Below are 27,231 nucleotides of genomic sequence, written 5' to 3'. Positions count from 1 at the left end.
GAATTTTCATTTTAAAACAATCCACCTCACAGACTGACTACCTAGAGAACGCTCAGCTGCTCAGAAAGGTTCGGGTGGCCATGTTTGCTTTCATGAATCTATATCAACGTGAACTATAGAAAATGAAAGTCAATTTCCTTAAGAAAATAAATAAAAAATAAACAGAATAATTTCTACAAATATTTTTAGGGTATATTCTGTAAATATTTCTGCTGAACAGAATGATCTCGCCTTGTTCTCTCAGCTGTAAAGCGCGCACACACTGAAGAACCATCACTGTTCAGTGCACCTGCCTACTCAGAGAGAAGCAAGGACATGCATTTCATAAGGGTTATTAGCAAGCCTGAAAGAGGACTTGCTATAAAGTGCTTAATTAGGAATTTCAATGAAATAGAATTTCCCAATCCCACAGCATTTAGTTTCGATACGTGCATTTCCTTCTTTCATCTGAAATGTCTTCTTACAGGGACTGGGCACCAACGGAGGAAGAGAGCATGCTCAGCAGTACACAAGAGTCAAAGCAAACCAACTAAACAGCACTCCATGCCACGGTTCTATTGATTAGTTATAGTGAAATAATATCTAATTAATAACTAACTTTATCCAACTACATATTGTCTATAAATTTATCTTCTTTTTTGACAGTTTCTAAAATGTTTTAAAGACATGCTATTAAATGTATCAATGGTTAGAATTTCTGACATGCAAAAGTTCCATGGATTACATCTGCAGTAATAACACTGAGCTGACTTGGTTTGTCCCTTGGGGAGGAGTGTGTAAATGCATGTGCAGATGCAAACTTCGTATTTTTACAAGAGCACCTGCCACATATGAAGTCAGCAGTCAGCTGCTCTTCATGGAGATGCATTTTTCAGGAAGATTCCATGCAGAATTGAAAAAGACAAGATTTCATGTATCTTTCCAGTATGGAAAAGTATGGAAAAGAAAGCCTTTTGAATAAAATAATTAAAAATAATTTTTAAGTATACTTCTGTGTTTGTACACTTGCCTTAAAACTTTGTGTTCACATCTGTGTATAATATTTACATCTACGGCTTTGCCTGCAGAATAGAATTATTTATTCTGTGAACAGGTGTTTGGGAGACAAAACTATTGAAGTACTGCCTCTTAAAACCATGTTGAAGCTAACTCAGTAACAGATGATCTTGCCCACTGTTTCCTGAAAGGGAAGAAGCATCCTCTTCATTTTTGGGAGTAAGATAAGAAAACATTCTTTTATTAAGTCATAATCGTGGGCTTGCTGATGAAAAAAGTGAAAATTACCTGTGTCTGTGGAGTACACACGGAAGCTCTTATCCCAGAAGCCGCAGACTAGAAGATAGCGGTTGTCAGAGGTGATGACGAAGCACTGGGAACGGACTTGAATGCTCTGGTCCAGAAGGTCAGTGACCTGCCTCCTGTGCGTCCCTGTGCCGCAGGCTGTGAGGGCATAGGAGGAGGAGGGAGAAGAAGAAGAAGAGGAGGAGGAGGAGGAGGAGGAGGAGGAAAAGGAGGAGAAGGAGGAAGAAGAGGAGGAAGAAGAAGAGGAGGAAGAAGAAGGAAAAACTATTAAATACACACGGGTAAAGAAATCCTACAGTGCTGCCACCCTGGGGTTGCAGGTAAGGGAGGAAGCAACAGGAGCCAGAAGACCACTTGACCTTTAAGTACAGTATGTGAAAAGACAAACGGTACACAGTGTGAGCTGTTATATTCAACATCTTATTAAAAACGTTTTGCTTAGAGGAAAAAAAATAGAATACTACCATTAAAAATGCATACAAACCACAAAACGTGCTTTCCAGCTCTTGGGCAGGACAAGTGGATTACAGCCTCTAGATCTTGTCGCAGTTTGGCTTGTTTCTGACAATCTCATTATGTCTATTGCCATGAGGATGGATTCATGTTGTGGTAATCTATTACTTTAACATTATGTCACAAGGAAAAGATATTAGGATTTAAATGTCATATATTTGAAATACTGTAGCATCTTGTACTACTTTGGCTTTTACGGGTCTTTAGTTTGACTAGAAGGGAACTCCCATTTCCCCTGTTTACAGCTGCACGCACATGTAAGCAAAGGCAAGAATGAGGGTTTGTTAAAGGTCCTGTAAGTAAAGAAGTCAAAGCACAGCACACTGCCACGTTCTTTATGTCTTGACTTAAGCGAGAGGATGAGACAGCCTGGCAGTGTGCACTAAACGCTAGAGTTCCTGAGATGGGATTGCCTGTAGGCTTAGGTCAGGCTCATGGTGACAACACACAGTGGGAAGAGCATGGATCTGCCATTGTCAGAAGAGCAATTCCAGCTGATGCTTGCTTGCTTTTTCCTGCCCACCCACCCTCCGTCCCTCCCTCCTCCCTTCCTTCCCTTCCTCTCCTCCTCCTTCTTCTTCAATGTTATGAGGCCCATCAAACAGAAACTTTGTTTTTTAGTCATTGTCAATTACAAATAAGAATTTTTATACACACCACAAAAGCAGTTTGAGTGCTCCCGAAAACAGAATGGAATAGTCAAAGCAAATTCCTGCACTTAGTTACTAACTTCTTTTCAGTTTTTTTTTTTGAGGGAAGAAATTATACATTATTGATAAAAATTCAAAGTTACCTATTTTCTAGTCATTATACATGATATCTAAATATCATGGGAGTTTAATAAAAGGTTTCCCAATCCAACCAACCAACCAACCAACCAACCAAGAAAGCAAAGCATTTAAATTACTCTCAGGGCTGCTGAGAACCACTGATGCCTGAGCTGTCCTGAACATAAACAGAACACACCCACATGAATGTTTACATATAGAATCCTACTAATGTCTGTTAACACAACTTACCCACTTAAAATCAGAAGATAACCGAACGTGCTTTGGAAGGCTACTGGGGTAGGAAGTAGCAGCGATAGCAAAACAGGAAGAATTCCAGTTGGGGACCAGTTTTCCTTCCCACACACACTAAAAGTTGCTGGCAGATGAGGGGAGGGTTCACAGATATGACAGCAAATCACCCACAGAGAAAATACCCCACTGCAGAAACTGAGATACATTTACTCCAAGAAACCCAGGAAAACAATGTGGGTGGTACTTCCTACACCAATTACTGCCACGCCTCACTGTATGCAGAACCTTTAAAAATGTCCCTTCTTGCCAGTGAGTGTGGGAGCTATAGGTGTGTCCCACTACAGCCAGCAGATGAACTGCTTTCTAAGTGAATTCCTAATTGAAGTTTCACACTGGAAAGTTCCTCATCCAGCCATCTGCCTATCCATCCACCTATCTGTCAGTCTGTTTGTTCGTCCCTTGTCTGTCTATCCTATCCTTTTTATAAGAGCCTTTATATTATTCCACTGTTTTTGTTAGTAAACTTATTTTGTGATCCAATGCTACAATATTTTCAGTCAATAAAATTGGTATATTTGATTAGATAAGCAGCACTGAAACTGGGGCATGACTGCCTTTGGGAGTCTACGACTCCCCCTGGGATACAGGCACAGATGGTTTTATGGGAATCAATTTCTAGTTCCTCAACTTTCATATATTCTCTTGTCTGAAACTGATTTGCCTGACAATTCTCCTGTGAGTTTTCCTTTCTTATTTCTTCTTTTGCTTTACATAAAGCCATGTCATATGCCCTTGCAGGAATAATCTTAGTACGGTTCTTTATCCCTGGGGATTAAAATCTCCTGGGAGCCCAGAACAGGAGCAATGAAAATACTGATGGTACGGAAAAGCGCGTGCTTAGGTGTCATCATTTTGTAGGTCAGATGGCTTCAAGAACCTGGAACGAGGATCTACTCATGCTACCACTTAGCAAATCATTAAAAATAAGTTTCGACAGCACTGTTAAAATGAAATGTTAGGCCATACAAGTAATTCTTAACATGTTATACATGGATTTTGCTACATATTAGAGTTCAAAGACCTGTATGGCATTATTAGAACAAAACAGCTCCCTTTCCCACCCATCTCCTTTCTTATGTAACATTCCTCAGCTACACAACCGAACTAACAGGAATAGACCTGTTGAACAAATCTTAGCCAAGTACAAACCAACCCGTGTTCACTAACACATGAGCTATTATAAGGGAAAACACCCATCTAGTTGACAGAAGACTTATTTCCGCCAAGTGCTTGGTTTTATATTTCATAAATGCTGTGGAAGTTTATTAGAGGGCTAGGATGCACTTCAGTGGTGGAGCGCGTGCTGACCTCCAATGCCACACTACAAGCCGACAGAGTTCATTACAGGTGTAAGTAAGTAATGAAGTGGTGGGTGGTGGCACACACCTGGAGCCTAGCACTCTGGAGGCTGACGTAGGAGGAGTGCCACTTCAAGGCCAGCCTGGGCTACAGAATGAGACTTTAACACAGAAAACAAAACAAGGAAAAATTGTAAAGAGTATTCAAGTAATTGATTTAAGATTTTAATTTTAATTTCGGTGGGTGATGTTTTTACTTATTTCCAAATTTTTAATGAAGTAAAGAAAATCTGAGCCCGAGTGCCTAGAAAAATTTAAGTTTATAGACATGTTTAAATTTCCATACACATGTTTATGGCTGAAAAGTATAATATAGTAATCAAGTTTTAAAAGTTAAGGTAAAACTACATGGAAAAAATAGGTTATAAATCCAAGGTGAAGATAGGCTTTGGCAAAACTCCCAACTGGTGAGGGTTTTCATATGTATTCTAAAAATAAAAAATGTTGAATATCAGTTCTTTTTTTTTTTTTTTTTTTTTTGAGATTCTACTGGATATATTACAAATGTTTTCTACTCTGCTAGAAAAAAAAATGTTTTTTCCAGAAAGGGTTTCTGTGTAGCCTTGGCTATTCTTGTTTTGTAGACCAGGCTGGCTTTGAACTCATAGTGATCTGTCTGCCTCTGCCTCCCTAAGTGATGGGAATAAAGGCTTGCACTTTAAATACCCAGCTTCTGCTAGAAATCTTAACTATTTGGACTCATGACAAAAACTTTTGTATGAATTTTAATATTGGTGAGAAGGAGGCTGAGTTCTCTTCAGTTGGTAGAGCCCGTGCCTAGTATGTACAAAGCCCTGGGATAAATCCTCACTGGATACATCATAGCTAGGAAACTTTAGCATTTAGAAAGCAGAAGCAGGAGGATCAGAAGTTCAGGGTCATCCTGGGTCACATCCTGAACTTTAAGGCCAGCCTGGGCTACATAAGGCAGTTACGTTAGTGGGAGGAGGGGCTAGTTGGTGGCCAATGATCTGGAAGCTCCCATGGTAAGCCATTTCCTATAGGCTGAATCTGACCCATGGCATCTTTAAATATGAAGCTTTATGGGAAAGCAATCTCACTCATTTATTCATATATTGTTCATGGTGGCTTTTGTACTGTGATGAAAGAGTTAAATAACTGTGTTTGAAACCTTAAGACTCACAAAGCCTGAAATATTTAGTATTTGGCCTTTTACCAAGAAACTTTGCCCACACTGGCTGAATTCGCTTAATTATATTACAGAATATTCATTGCCATGTTTTAAAGCAAGCAGTAACCTATAATTCAGAAAGTGTTTTACATGTCTTAGCAAACGGGCTTTACTTTCTTGATTTTAAAACTATAAAGTAAAGATTTAGCTTTTTTACTTTTAACGAGTAGCAAATAGATCTTCTTAAAGCAAAACAAAATTAAGGAACCAAAATGAAATTCAGAATAGTATTTACTGGGGAAATGATTAATGAATTGGTTTTGAATTTAAGGTTTTTGTCCATGCTGTAGTAGGAAACCTTTTAGCGAATGACAGCCAGCTGGTGTTCTGCTGTGGCAAAGGAGTCAGTGAATTAAAAAAAAAAAAAAGGCATAACATAAAACAGGGAACATAATAGATTTAAAAAATAATAAATCTGCTCATTCATATGCAAAATTTATATGTAAAATGGTAACATTCTAACAAATTTATTTGTTCAGGGTAAATTTGCCCAATTTATAGACCAAATATTTATGCTGCTTGTTTACTCCCATGGCAAGGCAATTAAGTGTCTGTTTTTTTTTTTTTTTTAATTCTAAAAGTTATCAAGGTTTAATCTAGATGGTGACGCCATATTTAAAACCCCAGTGGCTAAGCATGACGAATGCTAACTAGAGATTTCAGCTAACTAGCTCAACCCCGGAACAACGATGAACATTTCGAAGTCATCTGCTGCAGGTGCTCTCCTTGCTCCCAGTGGCTCTTTCTAGTCTCCTCCCTATTTTTTATTTTATTTTTTTTTATTCTCCCTCAACAAATTTAACCTCCAATGGCAATTTATTGGCTCTAGGACTCTAGGAAAATGAATACAAATATCTTAACGCTACCATTGGCTGGGTAATATATTTCAACTTTGAAACTGCTCTGCAATTGCACATTAATCCCCTCTGACTGAACAGAGGGCCCAGGAAGAAAGGATTGATCTCCTTTAATGATGAGACCCTGGCATTACAGTTTTATTTTTCACAACACAGTGCTGCTAAGAATCCCACTGTTATTATGAAAATTTCCCTAGCAAAGAAGCTCCATCACATTACATTTGCGCCAATTCATCATAACGCACCTCGCTCCTGCTCATCAACAAGTCTGAGTGATGAAAAGATCCAATATTATCCTGACAGTACTTCATGCGCATTCTCAATCACACATTATTACAGCATCCATATTAATTTTCAGTGACACGCGTCCTAGGCCTGTTCAAATTAGGCAAACCAACGAGGGGGAGTTGATGAAATACCAGCATAGCCACAGCTCATTGCTTTCCAATTTGCATGCAAATGGTTTATCAGGAAAATTCCATTCCCAGCAACCAGCAAGTGAAAAACAACTGTAATCTACACTTCAGGGCCACCATACAGAGCTTAATGAATCGCAAAGAGAGAAAGAAGTGACAGACCTATGAGAGGATCGATTTCCACTGGCAGCTGGTATGGCTGGTCTTGTACAGCACCTTGGTGAGCTGGAATTCACAAAAGAAAAAAAAAAGCATTATTTTTTTCATATACTTAACCACAAAACTATACAAGTCAACATTATGTAGAATCATTTCCAGCCTCCAAATCTCTCATGCAATTTTGTGAAATTTAAAGGATAAAAATCCAGGTGCTTTTATGGCTGGCTTATTAAACATTTATTTTAGATTAGTGCTGTTCTGAACATGTGCCATTGCAGTGGCTCCAGTCCTCGGCCATAAGCTATGGCAGATGCCTGACTGGCAGCCTCTGATGCTGCAACAAAACAAAATTAAGTGGTAAAGCATGCTGAAAACAAAATGTGACAACCATCTGCTGACTGTAGCAAATACTATTTTTTTTTTGTTACTTCTTAAAAAGGCAGTTTTGAATACTGTAGCACAAAGGATCCACAAAAATGTCAGTTTATGATGGAGAAAGGGAAAGCTTTAAGTCAGGGAACATTTAGTGTTTCATCCATCACTAAAAATCAATCAATTGAAAGTTTGAATAAAAATAAAGAAAGGTATCCACAGATAAATGCTTTCGCTAAATGCATCTGACTGAAATATTTTCTTAAAGATTGGAGTGTGGGTTTTTTTAATAAAGTTTTATTAATATTTAATATTTCCATGGTTTCGGTTTAAAAATACCCTGAGAAGCAAATGAGTTAGAAAAAATCAATCCATACTAAGAATAGTTTGTTCCATTCTCAAAATGGTTTTATAGATGCAGGCCTGGTTACACTGTAACTGAAAAGAGGTTTTTGTGAGCTATTTCTCTGCAAGACATAGGAAAGACTTCAGGAAGAGAGGAAATGCTGCCAGCTTGCTCTGCATCTAAATCTGATGGCTTTGTAAACCCCAAGATCAAGTGTTGTGCAGGTGGCCTTTCCAGATCCATAGTTATGATCACTGAATTTTAGGCCCTTTCTCAATTCTTTTCCTCCAGTGACCCCCTTCATCCCGGCCGGCCTGGGTCTGCCTTCAGATGCTGAGTATTGACAGCAGTGCTTGGATGATCCCCGGCTCTGCTCAACACTAGCAGCTATCAGGAAGCTTTTTGACTGCTGCTGATGGTTGAACATAAGATGCAGTGCATTTTACGAGTTCACTGGATTTCTTTAAAACTTATTAGGGTATATTTTCTCTAGTTATTAAACGTCAAATTTTGAAGGATGCTTTGCAAGCTTTTAATATTGATAAAATCTGAGTGAGACCAAGGCTGCCAGTAAAAAAAAAAAAATATAGGTGAGTGTGTAAGAAACTGAAGAAGCTGAAAGCTCGCTATCTCACCCCGTGACTCACTAGCTTTGCTGCTAAAGAAATTACAGAGGCTCACAGACAATATTTGGGAAAACACACTCATCCTCTGGCCTACCCAGCAGAGCCACTGACGTCCAGCCGCATCAGGCATTCAGAGTGGCTCTCTGCTGAGACCTAAGACCATAAAAACGTTGAAGCCAATTGCTGGAGAAAGGAGCTTAAAGAGTTTGGGCAGCATCCAGCCCCACTTTTGCCACAAGGTGCAAATCTTACAGCCTCTATGCTTCAGCTTCCTGCCCTAAAATATGGGTTAGACGGCATAAGTTGGACCATATGAATTTGTCACTCCCTGCATTTTGATCTGCACAGAGAACAACTGAATACGGCTCAGCCTACACACTTCAGTTGTTGAGGGACTGAGTCAGTATACCCCACAAGCTACACACTTCAGTTGTTGGGGGACTGAGTCAGTATACCCCACAAGCCACACACTTCAGTTGTTGGGGGACTGAGTCAGTATACCCCACAAGCCACACACTTCAGTTGTTGGGGGACTGAGAGTCAGTATACCCCACAAGCCACACACTTCAGTTGTTGGGGGACTGAGTCAGTATACCCCACAAGCTACACACTTCAGTTGTTGGGGGACTGAGTCAGTATACCCCACAAGCCACACACTTCAGTTGTTGAGGGACTGAGTCAGTCCACCCCACAAGCTACACACTTCAGTTGTTGGGGGACTGAGTCAGTATACCCCACAAGCTACACACTTCAGTTGTTGGGGGACTGAGTCAGTACACCCCACAAGCTACACACTTCAGTTGTTGGGGGACTGAGTCAGTACACCCCACAAGCTACACACTTCAGTTGTTGGGGGACTGAGTCAGTATACCCCACAAGCTGATCAAGAGGCTCTTCAACCACCTGCTAATGAGGGGAAAGAATAAATACGTTTCTGTCTTGTTCTGTTTTGAGGACTTGGGATTGAACTTTGAACATGTCCCACTACTTAACAGACAGGAAAGTATTCATTTTGTAAGTCAGGATGGAAATATTACTTGAGGAAGAAACAAAAATCAAAAAGGAAAAGCAAAGGTGACCTAATGAACAGACTATGGAAACCCTAGGTCCTCAGGAAATAGAATCTAAAGTTTAAGAAAAACGGGTGTAATCCGAATTTGATATTCGCCAAGAGGAACCGCTAGGGACGCAAAGGGATTATGTGACAGGATAGAAACACGGGGCCCGCTGGGCAGACCTGAAAAGGGGCACAGGTATGGAATTATGCCTGGAATTCTTAGATGGAAGTGTAGCTTAGATCTGGGTGTCATATTCTAAAAAGGCAGTTTCCTGTGGAGAACGTTCATGTTATTGTTCTCTGTATGGCCACGTCACACTGTGAAGGTGGTATATATGTGAAGGGTGGGAACAAACGCTGCTGATGAAGCAGATATGGGGCAATGACAGAGCACGGAAGTCAGTGACAGGCAAAGCCCACAGAAGCGTGCCAGCCCACGGCTCTAACCTTCAATAGGTGTGCTTGCACTAGCAAAGGAAGGATACACAGGAACGGGGCTCTAGAGGGAGAACCAGGCATTAAATTAATTTGTGTATTTACTGAAAAAGTGGACTTGGGAAAGAAACTTGCCTACCAAGTATTAGGAGAAGCAAGCTAGTCAGAGACATGGTTGGTTCAAAAGGGAAATGTCAAGAGCTTAGTCCTCAAGGCTTAGTATTCTTGCAACTAAGTGTCCTCAGTTCCTTAATGTAGCCTGGGCTTTGCGACAGTTGAAAGGTCCGGCTCTCCAGCACAATGCTGTCACTCATTTGAAACTGAGTTCTCAGAGCTGTTACAAACAGTCACCTAGTACAGACATCACTTGTGGCTGTCATGGCATTGCACACGTTGGAACAGTTGTAAAACCCCTACGCAGCTACACAGAGAAGAGGGAAACCCTCTACTGTGTCCACTAGGATGCTCCTCTTCTCATGAGCAGGAATTAGAGAAATGAACAATTACATTTCTTAACATGTTCACCCCCCAAAATAAGTATGTCTCTTGAAGAAACAGGAACAAAAGGATCTAACAGTAGAAGCAATAAGGAACTGTTTCAATCTTCCTGTTTTCACTTTTCAGAAATCTGTTCTCTAATCAAATACTGGCGTTTCTACACACAGTGTATCATTTCCATTGGCCATGAAAATGGTTATGTTTAATCAATTTTGATGCCAATTACAGGTTCTTTTTGAAAGTTCCCTTATTGAGTTTAGTCAATATACTAGATTTTTTGTTTGAATGTCTTTTGCTTCTTCATTCCAAAATCTCTTACATTTGATTTGGACAAGGCCACCAAGGTTCAAGTGCTTTATACAACCTTTATAGATTCAGTGACACGCAGAATACCATACCATTTCTACCTGTATCGTTAGCTTTTTTTTTTTTAAAGCCAATTATCTTTAAGACTTAAACAAAATTTCTAAACTTAACAGTATTTTAAAATTATGGTGAGCTGGGAGACATGGCTCAGTAGTTAAGGGCACTGGCTGCTCTTACAGAGGACCCAGGTTCTGTTCCCAGTACCCAAACGACAGCTTATAACTATCTGTAACTCCAGTCCCAGGGGATCTGTCACCATTTTTTTGCCTCCAAAGACACTGATGCACATGGTGTATAAAGGCATACACGCAGGTAAAACACCCACCCACACAAATACCTTAAAGGGTTTAAAAAAAATTATAGTGGAAGAGGGGCACGCCTGTAACCCCAGCACTCAGGAGGCAGAGGCAGGCGGATCTCTGTGAGCTGAAGGCCAGCCTGGTCTACAAAGCAAGTCTAGGGCAGCCAAGGTTACATAGAGAAACCCTGTCTTAAAAAACCAGAAAAGAAAATGGGAGGGAGGGAAGAATGGGAGGATACAAGGGATGGGATAACCATTGAGATGTAACAAGAATAAATTAATAAAAAAAGGAAAAAAATTGACATGAAAAAAAAAACAGAAAAGAAAAGAACAGGAAAGGAAGGAAGGAAGGAAGGAAGGAAGAAAGAAAGGAAGAAAGAAAGGAAGAAAGAAAGGAAAGAAAGAAAGAAAATAGTGGGAAAAAGAATTCAAGTTCTAATATTTCTGCTCCAAAAACAGCAATAATTAATTCCTTGAGGTATAGTAAGAACACTTGAATTCTAGCTGCCACTGACCAGCCACAGTGATGGGGAATGACGAAGTCTCAGCGTCTTTACTGGTAAAGACACGAGATGGGGAGAGAAATGCTGATGCCTCCTCCAACTTGGATGGAGATTCTAGTGGTTACTGGATCTATAAACTCTTAAAACAAACTTGGAAGGTCTTAGACTCTATAGTTATTTCAATTGGATATAGATATTTAGCATTCAGTGGAAGAAGGCAGCACTACAAGCCCACAGTATTTATTCTGTGCCATTTATATCCTCCACCAAAAATCCCACCATGCCAAGCATAAGATTAGGGGCAGAGATGTAACTAGTGGAACATGATTTGCTGTGTAAGACCTTACGGCCAATCAGAGCTGCAAAAGAGCAAGAAAAAAGAATGTCTGCCAGGCGGTGGTGGCGCACGCCTTTAATCCTAGCACTCGGGAGGCAGAGGCAGGTGGATTGCTGTGAGTTCAAGCCCAGCCTGGTCTACAAAGTTAGTCCAGGATAGCCAAGGCTACACAGAGAAACCCTGTCTCCAAAAACCAAGAGTCTGGCAGATACTAGGTGAAACAAAGGTTTTCATCAGGTGTAATCCAAATGAATGCTCTGGGAAGTGGGGTACCTGAGTACCATTTACAGACATAACACATAGCACCATTATACTAAATATTACATTAAAAAAGTATTTATTGCCAAGGATTAAACACAAACCATCAGATGCTAAAATAGTCTAACATTAACACTATATGCCTCAGGTTGGATGTCTTTAAGCATTTTTAAACCATTCAGCATTTTGACTGAGACTAATGTTTAAAAGTTCAAATATTTCCTACTCACCGGGAAGGCTGTGCCACTTGTTCACAGCAAAGAGCCTGTTAGCAGTGACAGTGATGACGGCAGGCATTGCCAAACCTGGCTGCGTGTTGGCGGCAACGTGGGTGACAGGAGAGTTTGAAGGGAACTTTAGGACCATGATGACATCTTGCTGGGCCTGGTCTGTGAACATCAACGGACTCTGCAGGAGGAGATACTGTTGAGTGGACAGACAAGACCCAAGTAAACAAGAAGACACAGGAAGAGAGAGAGAGAGAGGGGACGTGGGAGAAGAAGAGGAAGATCATGTTAAAACAGGCTGCGACTCGACGTGTGGTGCTCAGACAGTTTTGCACAACTGTGCTCATGATTAGCTTGCTTTGCCCATGGCACATGGCACTAGCATCCCCGCCTCCAGCACTCAGGATTGAACCTTGGGCCTCCAACATGCTAGACCAACAGTGCTCTACCACTGAGCTACATTCCCAGCTCATGTGGAAATGTTTGGTAACTGAAGTAGGATGCATTAACCAAAACGATGTAAAAGTCTACAAACTTCATTGACTCCCTTTCCTTGCCTACTGTCCTGCAACACTGAAAGATGGTGTGCTTTAGATTCAAAGTATAGGGGGCTGTATTAATTTATTCCAGTTGTGTCACCCAGTGATATGTTCATCTTACTACAAAAAGAAAAAGAAAAAGAACGAGAATAGGCAAATGGCATAAAGGCAAGCTTTAGGTAATTTCCAAAGATAATAAAAGTAAAATTGCATAAAGTTACATAAAGATTTTGACAACTAAGACACAATTAAAACAGATTTTTAAAAAATAAGGAAGCATGTATTTATTATTATGGTAGAGAATTTATGCATGCAATATATAAACTTAATTATAAAGTTGTTTCAAAGCAATGTAAATGTACTTATAAAAACAATATATTACATAGTCCATCAAGCCATAAACAGGGATAAGAAGAAATACCTCGATGCTCCTTTTTTACAAACTACAAAGAAGTCTTTAAAGCTCAGGACATTTTTGACCTGTCCTTAGGAAGTCAGAAAATAATTGAAAATATTATGCAAATACTCTTATAATAACCAGCAACAAAATAAATCTTGAAGACTATTAGATATTTGGATCATTCCTGCAACCCATATGTCATAACCTAAGACACCCAGAACTCTACTCTAATTTATTGGCTTTATTTGTCCTTTGTGTTCCTCTGCTATCACACAGTAATTGCACTGTGCATTTTCAGCAATTCTCTCCTACCATGTCTATTTTCTAATAGCTGATTAGTATCATTCAGAATTGAAGCAGTTTGATGAAATGCTTCTGGCTGCTTTCCTTCCATTATATTTCAAAACACCAGGTATATGTAAATGTGGAGGCACATATATTTAACATATTTATTCAGAACTGCTAATAAAAGATTAAATACATTTGCATTTTTATTATCAGTCCTTTTAAAAAAGTTATTAAGAGTACTTAGAAAAACATATTGCACTAAGATTTCCTATTTGCACTCTTTGCATAAAGGTGTAAATAAAGGCAACTAATAAGCTACCCAGACACCCTTCTGAGCAAGTGGCTAAAAGCCAATCAATATTATGAGTTAATCCTCCCTGGATGCTCATTCAATTAAAGGTGTCAGTAATGCCTCATCTGATGTGGCCTCAATTAAATCCAACTATCTGATGGTGTGAAAACACAGGGGGATACGGCAACAGCAGCAGAAGCAGACAAATAGGCAGCCTTCGTGTGCCTGCTAATTACTACACCTGGTGTATATTATGGCTCCTGCACTTATCGCAGCACGAGGTGGCTTTAATTTCTACTACGTTCATATGTGTATGGTGGGGTGCAGTTAGTTGGGGACTCATCTGAATGTTAGTAAAAACAATCAATAAAAAGTGGGCTCTTAATTCTAAAGACCCCTGATATCAGTATTTTTATACAAAGATCTATTTATATGGTTCTTATGAAATTAGATTTAGAAGATGAGAAACAAGAAAAATGATAATGTTCTAGAAGCAAGCTCTTCAAAAATCTAGTGGAAAAGAAATGTAAACTATTTCTGCATCCCAAGCCTTATTTTTCAACTATATAGTTCAAAAATAAAATTTACTAAAGTCAATTTATTAACTCAGAGAAAATCAGAGTACAACATAATCATAAAATCTCCATGGAAGGAAGTTCCTACATTTTTCAGATATTAGCAACTCATACTGTAAATATTATCAGGCTTAAAATGAGTAATTTTAATGCGTACAGCCTTAAAAAGCAGGGATGACAACAACAACAACAACCACCAAGTGTAGGAAGAACATTGTGTTTACATAGTGACTCTTAGGGCCAACTCTTGGCCACATGGCGAGGACAAGCCACTTTCCACAGCAAGCAACAGACAGAACTTGTACAATTGTCGGACTGCTGCCTTAGAACCAAGTATCCCTCCAGTCAGCCCCTCAGAGGGAACTCTGGGAAGGGGAGCACGCTCCGCCCTGCTGGGCGGGGCTATGCCAGTGGCAGCAGCTGTAGATAAGCTGAGAACTGGTAGCCAGCCAGTCTGAGAAAGAAGTAGGAGACAGCTAACCAAGGGTCATCCGGGCTCCCCAGGTTAATGGTATGCTTGCTGAAAAGCGTGGCTTCTTTTTGATGTTCCTTTCTTTGCTACCCACGTATGTATCAGATTAAAAATAGAATCTGTATAGGTCTGAAAAGCAGTTCAAATACTGAGTTCAGACAATAAAAATAGTAATGGCTTTCTACCCTGCAGATCTGCCTCGAGGAGCCAATAATCTCTTGCCACGAGGAAGAAACGGTACATGGGCCCAGGAGCCATGGCTGTGCAGTGACCCTGGAGCAGGTCAGTGGAGCAGTGGAAGGGCTTCTGTCAGCCATCACCCAGCAGCCTGAGCGCCATCCACAAGCTATTACCAAGATGAATTCATATGCCCAAGCGTAAATCACTCTTCCTACGTTTATGGCATTATCTTTCATTGTTCGTGTGAAATGTTCATTCTTCGTGTTTCCTTCTGCCACTAAGAGTCACCCTTGATGCTCATTTAAATCTGATCTCACTGGTTAAAAAACACTAGAGAAATTGTGAAACAAATAATTTAAAAAATGTTTGCAGCTTATTATGGCCAATTCACATTATTATAGGGGGGGAAAAAAAAGAAAGACCCCTGGAGGAATAAAAGGGGCAGTAACAGAAAAAAGACACAGAAAAAAGGGAGAAAGAAAAAAGATCAGAGGCTAGCCAGCAGGGCATCACCTCTGTCTCAGGCCCTCTTGGCTACTCATCTTTCCTTCCTACCATCTGTCACAATGCTGACAGCTCTGCGCCACTGCATGGAATTTGGGTTTATCACAAGTTGTTCAAAAGATTAACACATATAGACTTTATTTTCTCTCTATTCTACACCTAGAACAGTAATGAACAAACTGTTTTATGAGGCACAATGCAAAAAAAATTACTTATAATCAGTTTATAGAGTATTTTCATTATGTGAATCTGCTGCTTTGTTACCTGCCCCTGTGCCCAGACACACACACACTGAAGGCAGAACAGTCCTCTTCTAGGCTGGCTTTGACAGGTTTGGACAATGCAGTTTGGCATATAGGATGTGTATGTTCAAAGCAGGGATCAAGAAGCCTCACCAGCTCTGTCTTTGGACACTGATCTACCATGGGAGTGACCCATTATTAAGGACAAAAGAGATGAAAGTCCACACAGAAGGAGGAGGAGCCTAACCATCTCAGGCCACTCCCAGTGTAACTTAGCAAACCGTACAGAAAGAGTGTAAGAGTGCTGGTCAACCCTCAGAATCACAAGAAACAATCAACCATCCATTCCATTTTCTCCAGGCCTGACCTCCACTAAGGATAATTTAAAATTTTTAAAATTCTAAAACTAGAAAATACAGTGAGATGTTAAGAATAAACACACAGCAAAACAAATCAAGAAACTCACAGGATCAAATTAGAAAAAAAAAATCAGTTTTATACGTGGGGGCCTTTATTCTACAGTGAAGAGACATGACAGTTGTGGCCCAAGCAAACAAAACTCCGTGAGTCCATGAAATACAAGCACTGCAGCTAAGCTTACTCTCTCAATACTCCAGGAGAGTGTGATAGTGTTTGCTGGGTGTGAGCAGGCTGCCACTATGTGAGGAGGGGAGGACCAGGCAGAGAACCTCACACATGGTGAAAGACAGGGGTGGAAAAGCAAGGGTGAGCTGAAGAGGAGGCCAGAGAAAAGTGTGGAAACAGCACTCACCGCTTGCATGGCAGAGCCTCGGGGAGGGTGGGGCTCTATGAGCAGTTGAGAAGGCGTCTGTCCAAAACTTCGGATTTGAGCTTCAACAGCCTAAAAGGGGCACAGACAAGTCTGAAGGTTAAGAGGAGCTAATTACAGGCAGGAGAACAACTGCTACCCCAAATGTTACCCTTCACACTTGCTGCTGGTTTCATGTTGAAAATCAACCCATGTTTGAGGCCTAGGCACCTGGCTGGGGCACTGAGGATGAGGTCACCCTGCAGTACTGTGCAAGGTTTTACAGAGCTGAGAATCCCTCTCATCTTGCTCAGTGACACAGAGCGGAAGGAAGGCCCTACAATGAGAAAGCATCCTTTTTGCTTCATTACTGTCTTCTTGCTTTTCATTTTCCGTTTGTATCACCTGGACCGATGAGAAGCTGCCCTTTTACGGGTAGCATGGAAAACGGTTGCTGCTTTGATTCTAGGCTCCATTTCATTCTGGGATGTAGAAAGGAGGATGAAAAAACCAAACCCAGTACAGCACCTATGAACAGGGCCTGACACTGCATTACGTTTGCCACGGGAAGATCATTATTGTTGACAGGCTCTTTGAACCTCGGGGGCTAAACAACAAAGTAAAAGTCATATGCTGTGTCCCAGCATGAGATAGTACAGCCAGGACCAGCTAAGTAGAACAGCATGTGTGTGTGTGCCCTTTTGGGAAGGTATGTGCACGTGCGCGTGTGAGTGAACGTGTGTGTGTGTGTGTGTGTGTGTGTGTGTGTGTGGTGTGGTGTGCACATTTGTGTTGAAAACCATATCCTATAATGTTTTTATTGTCCACGCGGCACAGATGACCACTCCACAGGCCCATAGGAGAAGACCCCTGCTCAGAGCTATAGTTATCTAGTGACTTTGTTTACTTGTTATGTCTGTCTCCTCCCATGAAAAATAAGTATACAGCACCCATGTGAGAGGCTCTGTGAATCTGCCCTGATGTCTAACCCGAGTGAATGAGTAAACGCTAAAGGACTTGTGACAAGAAAAGACGCCAGAATATACAGGGCCCTCGGACAGCAGCAAAGTGTCCACTCTTAACTCTAAACCTGAAGGACAGAGAAATCCTTTAAATGTTGTAATTGTCATCTCTAAGAGAGTAGGTCTCCAATTTTTGTATGCTCTATAGAACCACTGAGCTGTAAAACACTTAATAGATCATAAACAAGGAAATATAATCACTGTCCAATACTAATCTGAAACTTTAATTTGCTGAGGAGAGCTCTAATAGTCTTTCGAAGGAGCTTGTAGAAACAACGAAAGCACTTGAGTGATCAGGAAATGTAATATATATAATATATATGTACATACATATTTTATATATATATATATTTCCCTCCCCCATTGGGGCCATTTCTCCCTCCCCCTTCCTTTTTTCCTTCCACCAGGGTCTCACTAAACGTCTAGGCTGGTCTTGAACTCATGATCCTTCTGCTTTAACTTTCAAGTGCTAGAATCAGGGGTAAGCACCACACACACCTGACCTTCTGTTAGATGAATGTAATTGCAAGTTTGAATAATACTTTGAAATAATCTGTCTAGTGAGTGAAGGCATGCTTCAAACCCACAGAGGATGAAAACCTTGAAAGTATCGTGGGGAGCCAGGGCCAACATGGGCCGTGTTCAAATTCTGCACTCAAAATATCCGAAAACTATGTGATCTAATGCTAAGTTTCTTAACCTAAGTTTATATGTTCTTACCCATAAACTAACAGTAATTAGGTTAAGTGATGCTTGGATAACCAGGGCAAGGTGCTTTGCATCAATTAGACTCTTAATATGGAGTCAACAGCTGCCCCCGGGGGCAGCTCTCAACTATTTATTTCGAATTTACTTTCTCTGGAAACTTTTCTAAGTCACTGATTTTGTTATAGATTTTAATTTTTAAAGCTTATCATGACATTATTGTTCATGTTATATGTAAGGAAACATGAAGAGAACTTGGGTGTCTTGCTTAAGGTAATTAAATGGTCAGTCAAAATTTGTACCTAAGCAGCTTTACTTTGAGGCCAACCTGTCAATCTTTCAGCCATCCTGTCTCCTCATCTGCTATGCATAATGAGAGGCATTAGGGATGAGGCTGAGCACAAGAAAAATGTGAGTGTAAGTATGAACTTTATGAATTATCTTTATTGTGTCATTACCATCATTTCAATAAACAAGCTGTATTTAAATACAGTAATAAAACAAACAGTATAATGAGGCAAGAGCTGGTGCTGGTGTGTCCACCCTCTTGACATTGTGACAGGACCTGGTTATCTACAAACTCAGCCCCACCCTCACTCCCCCCCCAACAAAAACACATAGTCAAGTTACAAACAAAACAAACCAAACAAAAACACACAGAAAGAAACCCCTGAATATGTGTGTGTGTGTGTGTGTGTGTGTGTGTGTGTGTGTGTGTGTGTGTGTGTGAGAGAGAGAGAGAGAGAGAGAGAGAGAGAGAGAGCATTGTTTTAGTACTCTGCACTTACTAGTAGCTGTCTGAGTTTGAACAAACAGATTAATCTCTATCCCCCTTCTAGAAAACAGAGACTATCACAACACCTTGCTCACAGAACTGTTTGGAAAATTACCAAATGATGTGTATGGAGTGTTTAGCATCACACTTAGCACATCCGCACTACAAAGCACTAAATCAAATGCAACTGTTGTCACTAAGTTTGAAGGGAGAAACACTTTGGGTCTTTATGAAGGCCCATAATGGCAGCTGGCATTCTAGAAAATTGAAAATATGGCTGGAATTTTGAAGTGCAGTTTTCGGCTAAGAGTCCACAGACAGAGTGATCTTTCCAAAGGTTTAAAGAGCTGACTGAAAGCTGAGCCGAGCACCTTAACCCTGTCGAAGCTATATGACAGAAACAAAGGGATGAGGCGGAGAATTACATCCTAAAAAATCAATAGGCTGTAGAGACTGATGACTTTGGGCAATGAAATAAGAAGACAAGACTGTCTCACTCTCTTTCTGAAACGGCCTACAGTTTCAGATACTAGTAAAGCAAAGGACAGAAGCAGGAGTTCCTGTTGCATAGAGCCAGTCTGACTTGAGAAAGATAGGAAATCTTGTCCGACTCGGAATCTGTAGTGCAACATGCAAAAGAAAGCCCAAGCCTGGCGCTGAGATGGGTTATGGGAGGGACTGACCTGGGTGTCACTCATCCCAAACAGTCACCTGCTGGCTTTGTTGTCTTGTGTGTGTGCTCGTCCTCTCCCTCACTCTCTGAAATGGACTCTTACACGGAACCTCAATGCACAGAGAGCTGTGTAGGAGGTGAGGCTCAGGGGGCTAGATCACAGGTTACACCACTCATCGGTGTCTCCAGGAAGCAGACACAAAGGGACCCAGAGCTAAACCCTGAGGAGTGATTATTCTTGAACATCTATCGGAGGGAGGAAGAAGGCAGAGAGCGTATGTGAGTAGAAACGTGGATGAACAACTACAGAGGAACGTGACTGTGGTGGTCAGGACTGACTGTCAATCTTACAGGGTCCAGGATCTCCTAGGAGGCAAGCTTCTGGGGACACCAGTGAGAAGACTGTCTGGTCAGGTGACCTTCTGGGCATGCCTGTGGGGCCTTCCCCTAGCTAGGCTAACTGAAGCGGAGGCACCCAGCCTGAAGGCGGGCAGCATCATGGCCTGGCTTGGGTCCTGCCTGCATAAGAAGGAGAACGTGAGCTGAGCACAAATTCATTATTCCCAGCTTCTTGCCTGGAGCTGTAATGTCTCAACGTCCTGCCACCATGACTTCCTGGCCAGACACACCGCAGCCTTGAACTGCCAGCCAAAGTGAACTCTTTCTCCCTTGAGAGCTTCTGTTGAGGTTCTTTATATCACAGGGGCAGTAGAAGGGACTAGGGCGGTGGCCAATAATTCGATGACCACAGCGATGCTAAAGCTCCACAACCCAGCACCATACACATCGTTACTACAGACACAAGTTCACGCATCTGTCTTAATACAAGACACACTGTCTTTCACTTGATACTGTTTTGAAATAAGGAGGATATGAATCTGAGGTTATAGGTCAGGGGCGGAACACACGCTTGGCCTGCATGAGGCTCTGGAAATATTCCTAGGACCGTTCAGATCCTGTTGCAAAACAAAACCAGAAAAAGATACAGCTGATGAGATAATTTTCAAAATTTTCAATTTTTTTTCTTTCAAACATTTTAGAAGGTTTTCCTTTTGTTTTTAAGATGGGCCCAAAAGGCAGTGTAGGCTGCCTTTGAAGTCGTTATTTTCTTGTCTCACTCAGCCTCTGAAATGCTTTCATTACAGATGAACATGGTAATTCCTGGCTCTTTTTTGTTTGTTCTGTTTCAAGACAGGGTTTCTCTGTGTAGCCCTGGCTATCGTGGACTCTTTCTGTAGACCAGGCCGGCCTTGAACTCACAGAGATCCACCTGCCTCTGCCTCCTGGGTGCTGGGAATAAAAGTGTGAACCACCACACCAGGCCCAATTCCTGGCTCTTAACCTTCCACTTTAATAGAAGTGGTAGACTGCTGACCACTCTGAAGAAACACTCGTGGATGGTGGCTCTGCTGAACCATCATGGAAATGCACCTCTTCGTGTGTTTTGGGGGGTATTTTCAGGAAGGCTTAACTGAGCCCAGAAGACCCCCACCAATTGTACATAGAGCTGTTCTGTGGTTCTCGGCTCTCACTGATAGAAAGCAGAGCAGAAGGAAGGGCGCTGAACACCAGCATTCATGCTCTCTGCCTGCTGACTACAAAGTGGCCATCTGCGGAGCTGCAGCTAGAAGACACACTATAACCAGCCCAGAGCAGACTGACACTGAGCAAACATCCACTTCAACCTTTCTACTAAAAGCTTGGGTTATTATGTAATATTCTTGTTCATCAGTTCCCAATTATTTCCGTAAATAGTTTGTGATTACTCTCTGTAATAAAACCAGAACACACCAAGCATCATTCTAGATGTTGAAATACACAATAATAAAAAGATCATGAAAATACCTTGAGGTATTCCAGTAAAGCCACATATTTATATTTTATGAATGGCATCTCAGGTACTATCTGGAGACCAGATGGACATGTGATGAAACCATGTTTAACAAGATGCTCATTCATAGTGTGTTTGTGCCAACTACTGCACACTTGAGTGGCTTTATAGCTATATGTAAAGCAACTATCCACATATCTATACAATCAGAGGCAATAAAGATGGGGGTTAGCTCAGTAACAGCGCATTTGGCTTTTGCTCAAGACTAAGCTTTTTAACTTAACTAAGAGAACAAGTTAACACAGCAGTGTCCAGTTAACACATTCACTGTCCTGCAGTAAGTGTGGGATTTTATTTGAGGTGGGGGGGTTAGGATAGAAAAAAAACTGCAGTTAATATATATGCATCTCTTATGAAGCACATAGCTCCAACACTGCACTTTATGACCTATATTTTTCATTGGAAAGCACTAGAAAGCTGGGTGTGGTGGCCCATGCCTGTCAGTACTACAGAGTCACATTAGGACCATCAGACATAGCCCACACACCGCTCCATTATTTAGGCAAAGGTTCTCTTTCCCTCCCCATATTTGAACTCAAATCAGAGAAGAGGTTGTGGTTCTCACACTGTATCCGGCCAGTAGCTGATGAGCCTCAATACACTCCAGAGCCACTGCTGGAAAATCAACTTTGATATCACATGGACATGAACCAAATGACAGTGGAGTCATTACATATTTAACTTTGCATTTCATTCTTAAAGGGGGAAATTTTCAATAGCATCAACTAGAAAGGCCAATAAAAAGGGTCCATATAGGGGACTTGACAAAAACTAGATGAAAATCCTTGAGGAGGAAATTGGTCACATAATACACATGCCCTTATTTGGGTAATATTTCTAGCTGTGTAAGAAACAAACAGCAGCGTGTCCATTAAAAGCATTTACAAACTAGACTCCCTCCTTTAACCTAAGGAAAGAAACACAGTTAGTACTTTTTGGTAGTCAGTGCAGTGAGTTCGCTGCATTATAAAATGAAAGGTTGGGATGTAGCTCGATGGAAGAGTGCTCGCCTAGCTGAGGACCTGAGTTTGAGCTCCAGAGCAACATAGCAACAACAACAACAACAACAACAACAACAACAACAACAAGCAGTGAAAGCCTAACTCAATGTAAATTCTAAGTGATCTGGAAATGCACTGCTAATAGCAAACAGAATTCAAACACCACAGAGTATAACCTGGGGGAGGGGATAATCTTTTTACATGAGGCTACAGTAGGACATAGAATAGTTAACATGCAAGTAATTCACACAGAAGAGGGAGGCAGTAAATATGAAAAACTGAGCACAAGTGAGTCTATCTTACTTTTAAAAGGCTTAGGCTTTTTAAAAATTTTGTAAAATTAGACATCCAGAAAAATATGGAGTTGGATTTTTATGTTTATAAATAGATAGGGAATCATTGGTTCTACTTCTGTGACTATTCATTAAAAAAAGAGTCACATGGAGGCAGAAATATGTACAGACAAAAGTGTTTGCTATAGAACTCTTAGAAGAGTAAAAAGTAAACAAACAAACAAACAAACAAAAAAACGTAAGTTAATGATGATAATGGGACACTATTTAACCATTAAAATAAGTGAGTTTCTGGGAGCAGTGACACACGCCTTTCATCCCAGCACTCAGGAGGCAGAGGCAGGCAATTTCTGTGAGTTCAGCTTGGTCTACTACAGTGAACTCCAGGCCAGCAGAGCCTACATAGTGAGACCCTGTCTCAAAACCAACCAACCAACCAGCCAGCCAACCAGAGTTGAGTGAGGTTAGGTGTGGTGGTGTATGCCTTTAATCTCATCACTTGGAGGGCAGAGGCAGGCGGGTCTCTTGAGGCCAGTGGTCAACAGAGTGAGTCCAGGACAGCCAGGGCACTGTTACACAGGGAAACTCTGTTTTGAAAACACAAGACAAAAACAGCAACAAAAAAAGTGAGTGAGCTAAGCTGAATGTACTCTATAGAAAAACCAGTCTAGAGTATACTGATAAAAAATTCTAGCCAGTTATGGTATAAAGTATGGCCTTGTGTAAGTAAAATATATATACATTTATACATAGATAATACAAATTGTTACATGTGCTACATGTGAGTACTCAAATGCATATGAAAAATCTGGAACCATACATACCAAACTAGCAAGTAGCCCTTCCTTCAGGGGATGAAAGGATGAGAAAATTTGTAAGAGAAAACATACTTTTTTTTCCTATTATTTTGATATTGCATACAAGGCTAGGTTATTTTTAAAGTAAACAATAACAAAAAATCTAAAATAAAAGTCTAAGAAATCTAAAGAAAGGGTTGCCACAGTTTGAAATATTTTTATTAAGTTTAAATTATCTACTAATATAACATTCAGAAATATACTTTTGCAATCTAAGAATTTCAGTCGATAGGTCAGTCAAAACTCTTTAAACATAGGCTTTATAAACTAGGTTCATATTGATACAGAAAACTTCCTCCCTCAATTCTGTTAGTTCTATGAGTAGCTAGGAAGCATAGTGCTTTGTAACATAAACAATGTTTTTCTATAAACTAAAAATGTATCAAGTAACTGGAGGCATATACACATCATACTGCTATAAAGTCCAAAACAGCAGCATGCTAAATAAAGAGAAACCCTATTAAAAATAAGAATACAAGATTGGATAGAGGAACAGTGAGGGAGAGAAAGAAATATTTTTTACCAACAGTTAGGCTCAAATGGTGCTAATGGAGACCATGAAGAAACTGTCATTTGTGGAAAGACGCAGATTGCCCTGCTAATGCCTCAGAACTGAGCCTGTACATTCCAGCCCCATGCGGCTGAGGCCCAGCCCAGACTCACTAGTCTGTTCCTGAGGCTGTCCATCTACTAAAGCATCATTCCAGCTGCCAATCTGAAAGAAACCAGCTAGTCAGGGTAGATACAACCAAGAGAAACAAATGTCACTCAGCAATGCTCAGCGGCCCTGAGCTCATGGATAATTTCAAACAGTATCTCGGACTAGACCGCTGATGTGCTCATTCAAAAAACACCTCCATCTCTGGCTACTGGACGCCAGGAGATAAAGGCGCCTGCCTAAGAAAATAAGTGCAATGTCTTCACAGAAGCGGCCAAGGCCAAAAGCACAGTGAGCACACAGTAAGTTCTTAACAAACAACATGGCACTGAGTGGAGCTAAGGACTGCATTCAGAAGGTGAGTTATTTCTCAGACCCCAGCAGCTATGCTTACACCGCATTAAGGGGATTTGCAGGGAATGAGTCAGCTGTTCATTTGGTAGGAAAACCCCAGTGTATGTCCCCTCAGATATCTATGAGCATCCAAGTGAGATTTGCTGAGGAATTTACCTGCATGCTGCCTAACCTAAAACCTGAAAGACACCCTCTACACACTCAGTCCTAGTGGGGACAGACAGGGAGGACAACACATTTAAGCAATATGTAGTTTACCGAACATTTTAAAGATGTATCCTTGAATTGAGCGTTTCCCCAATGCTGGGAATTTCATTGCTATCTTTGCATTCTAAGTAAACTTCCCCATCTAACTAGAAATTAAATAAACCTATTTCAGAAAAATCTGACATACTGTCAAATAGTTTTATGCAGATGTTTTTCAAATCTGTGTCATCTTTTTTCCTTTTAGTCTTTCTAAGAACATTCAGTTAGCAGATAAAATTGAGTAACACTGAAGTGGAGCCGGCCCGACGAGGATTAAAAAAACAAAACAAAGCATGAACACTTTTTTTGGGTTTTTTTTTGCTTTCTACACTCTGCTATATAATTCAGCTACTTATTTCCCCTTTGACTGAATGAAACACAAAGCTGAGCAGTAATGACAACTTTGATGCTCGTTTAGCCGACTGAGGGAAACTGTCTATTATTGTGGTTTTGATGTACAAGCAAGTCTGGCAAAATGTAAGTGGTTTTAAATGTAGGTTTTCAATGAAAACTTGACTAATCCTGGCTGTTTATTTGGCTTCTTTGTTGTACCATTACTGCCCTGCACTGTGTCAACCACGCCATCTGTGCAGCACACTTCTGGCTAGTGATACCTCAGGACTGTTTCTGTAACACTGTGAGCTGTCGCTGCATGAAACTAACTTAGGGCGTCTGATACTCTGAATTTACTATATTGCTGCAGCCACTGGAATCCTGTTGTCCTGGCCTTAAATCTCACTGCAGCCGCAACAAAGATTCCTGCCCCACCTGCTTAAGATGGGCTCACAGACCACTCCCACAACTTATTCAGCAAATGTTAACAATGCTATAAATACCAATTGTGTTTACACTTTCTGAAAGATTCACTGCCAGTGTTCTGCAGCAGTGCTGAGCTGGGCTGAGGCTGACTCCCACCCTGAGAGTGATGGAATTCTAAGCCAAAAATGCTTTTCCTTGGATAAGATATCTGATTTGCTACTGCTGTCATGAAACCGGGGTCATGTAAACTTAAACACTGCTGCTGCTTCTTTAGGAAAACAGACCTTCTCGGAGTGATTATGAGTTACTAAAACAGCCCTTGGAAGGATAAATCTGGAAGAGGCCAAAGCAACCACTGACATTAAACATGACTTCAGGGAGTGTTCGGGCCTGACTTTCATGCTGAGAGGCCCACTGTAGATAATTCTTTAAATTGAGTAATATCTTGGCTTTCTCTCCTCTTCTCTAGCTACTCAGTAGATGGAGCTGGGGTTTATTTTCAAAAGGAAATCAATTTTAATTTCTGAGCACATATAAAGTGACACTCTCTTTGCTTGGGAAGTAAAGGAGAAATAGCACTTCCATAAGAAATGTGGCGAGCACACACAGTAAACTGCAAGGTGAGGAAGTAGGCATTTGTGCTCACACTAAGCTGCTCCCTGCCAGGGCAGCCTGGGACTCCACACACACGGCCAGAATCTGCCTAGATCTGTCTCATTCTCTCTTATCAAAGCCTGCTGTCCAATCACATAGTCATGACAAGAATGCTAATTATCAGTAATAAGTCTAAGATAATTTTCCTAAAAGTAGAAAGTTAAACTCTTCTTTTCCCCACCAAATACTATGGGAGAGATGAAAAATAAAGCACTTAAAATTATATTTGAAAAAAAATCTTGTACAGTGGGTTAAATAATGAAACAAAAACTGAGATTGAAAGTGAGGTGATTTTATTTGAGTCAGGCAAAAAGAAAGTAATATTCCCCCCCTGACAGTACTGTGAGGATGGCTTTGTGGAACACCATATCCTGGCCAGGGAATGGGTACAAAACAGCCCAGAGCTGGAAGTAACCACAGAAGAGCCCGAAGTTACTATGCACATCCCCATCTTGCATTCATCTCCAAGAAGATTTCTGAGCAGGCTGGGTTTTTTTTTCCCCCTTCAAAATTTTTTGAGAACACAAAAAAAGGCAAAAGAAAAGGTTCTGTGATTTGACCAAAGATAATGACTATAAATGTGTTGAGGCCTCTAATTTCAGAATTGCCCTTATGTAGTTAAATCTTATATTTCATTAACTGGCCTGTTTTTCACTATAATATGGCAAAATATATTTCCACAGCAGGACATGTAACCCTGCAGAACATTATTTTCGGTGCTCGCAGCCAGTCAGTCCCCCACCCCTCGCCTGGCCCGATGGGTTTGCTGATGACCACCCGATGGGTTTGCTGATAATCATCCAATGATCCACTGCTGCACATTTAGGCTCTACTCTGAAATTATGAGGAATTACATAATCCAATATCCTGATAACAT

The 27,231-nt window shown here is 40.8% G+C and overlaps 1 protein-coding gene across 5 annotated transcripts in view; it reads right to left on the bottom strand.

Moving 5' to 3' along the window:
* The window catches only part of LRBA (LPS responsive beige-like anchor protein), a 539,428-nt gene that overhangs the window by 32,541 nt on the left and 479,656 nt on the right, over positions 1–27,231 (bottom strand). For 3 of the 5 annotated variants that reach the window (XM_084768541.1, XM_084768544.1, XM_084768542.1), the window contains 4 exons: positions 16,470–16,559; positions 12,209–12,401; positions 6,883–6,945; positions 1,285–1,440 (listed from right to left, as the gene is read on the bottom strand). In XM_084768541.1, coding sequence (XP_084624667.1) covers positions 1,285–1,440; positions 6,883–6,945; positions 12,209–12,401; positions 16,470–16,559 — 502 coding nt within the window. The remainder of the gene's footprint in view (positions 1–1,284; positions 1,441–6,882; positions 6,946–12,208; positions 12,402–16,469; positions 16,560–27,231) is intronic. The other 2 variants (XM_084768543.1, XM_084768545.1) reach the window with 1 other exon arrangement.

This window comes from Acomys minous (genome assembly GCF_964271855.1).
Source record: "Acomys minous genome assembly, chromosome: 19".
Taxonomy (NCBI): Eukaryota; Metazoa; Chordata; class Mammalia; order Rodentia; family Muridae; genus Acomys; species Acomys minous.
This window is presented reverse-complemented; position numbering and strand designations above follow the sequence as displayed.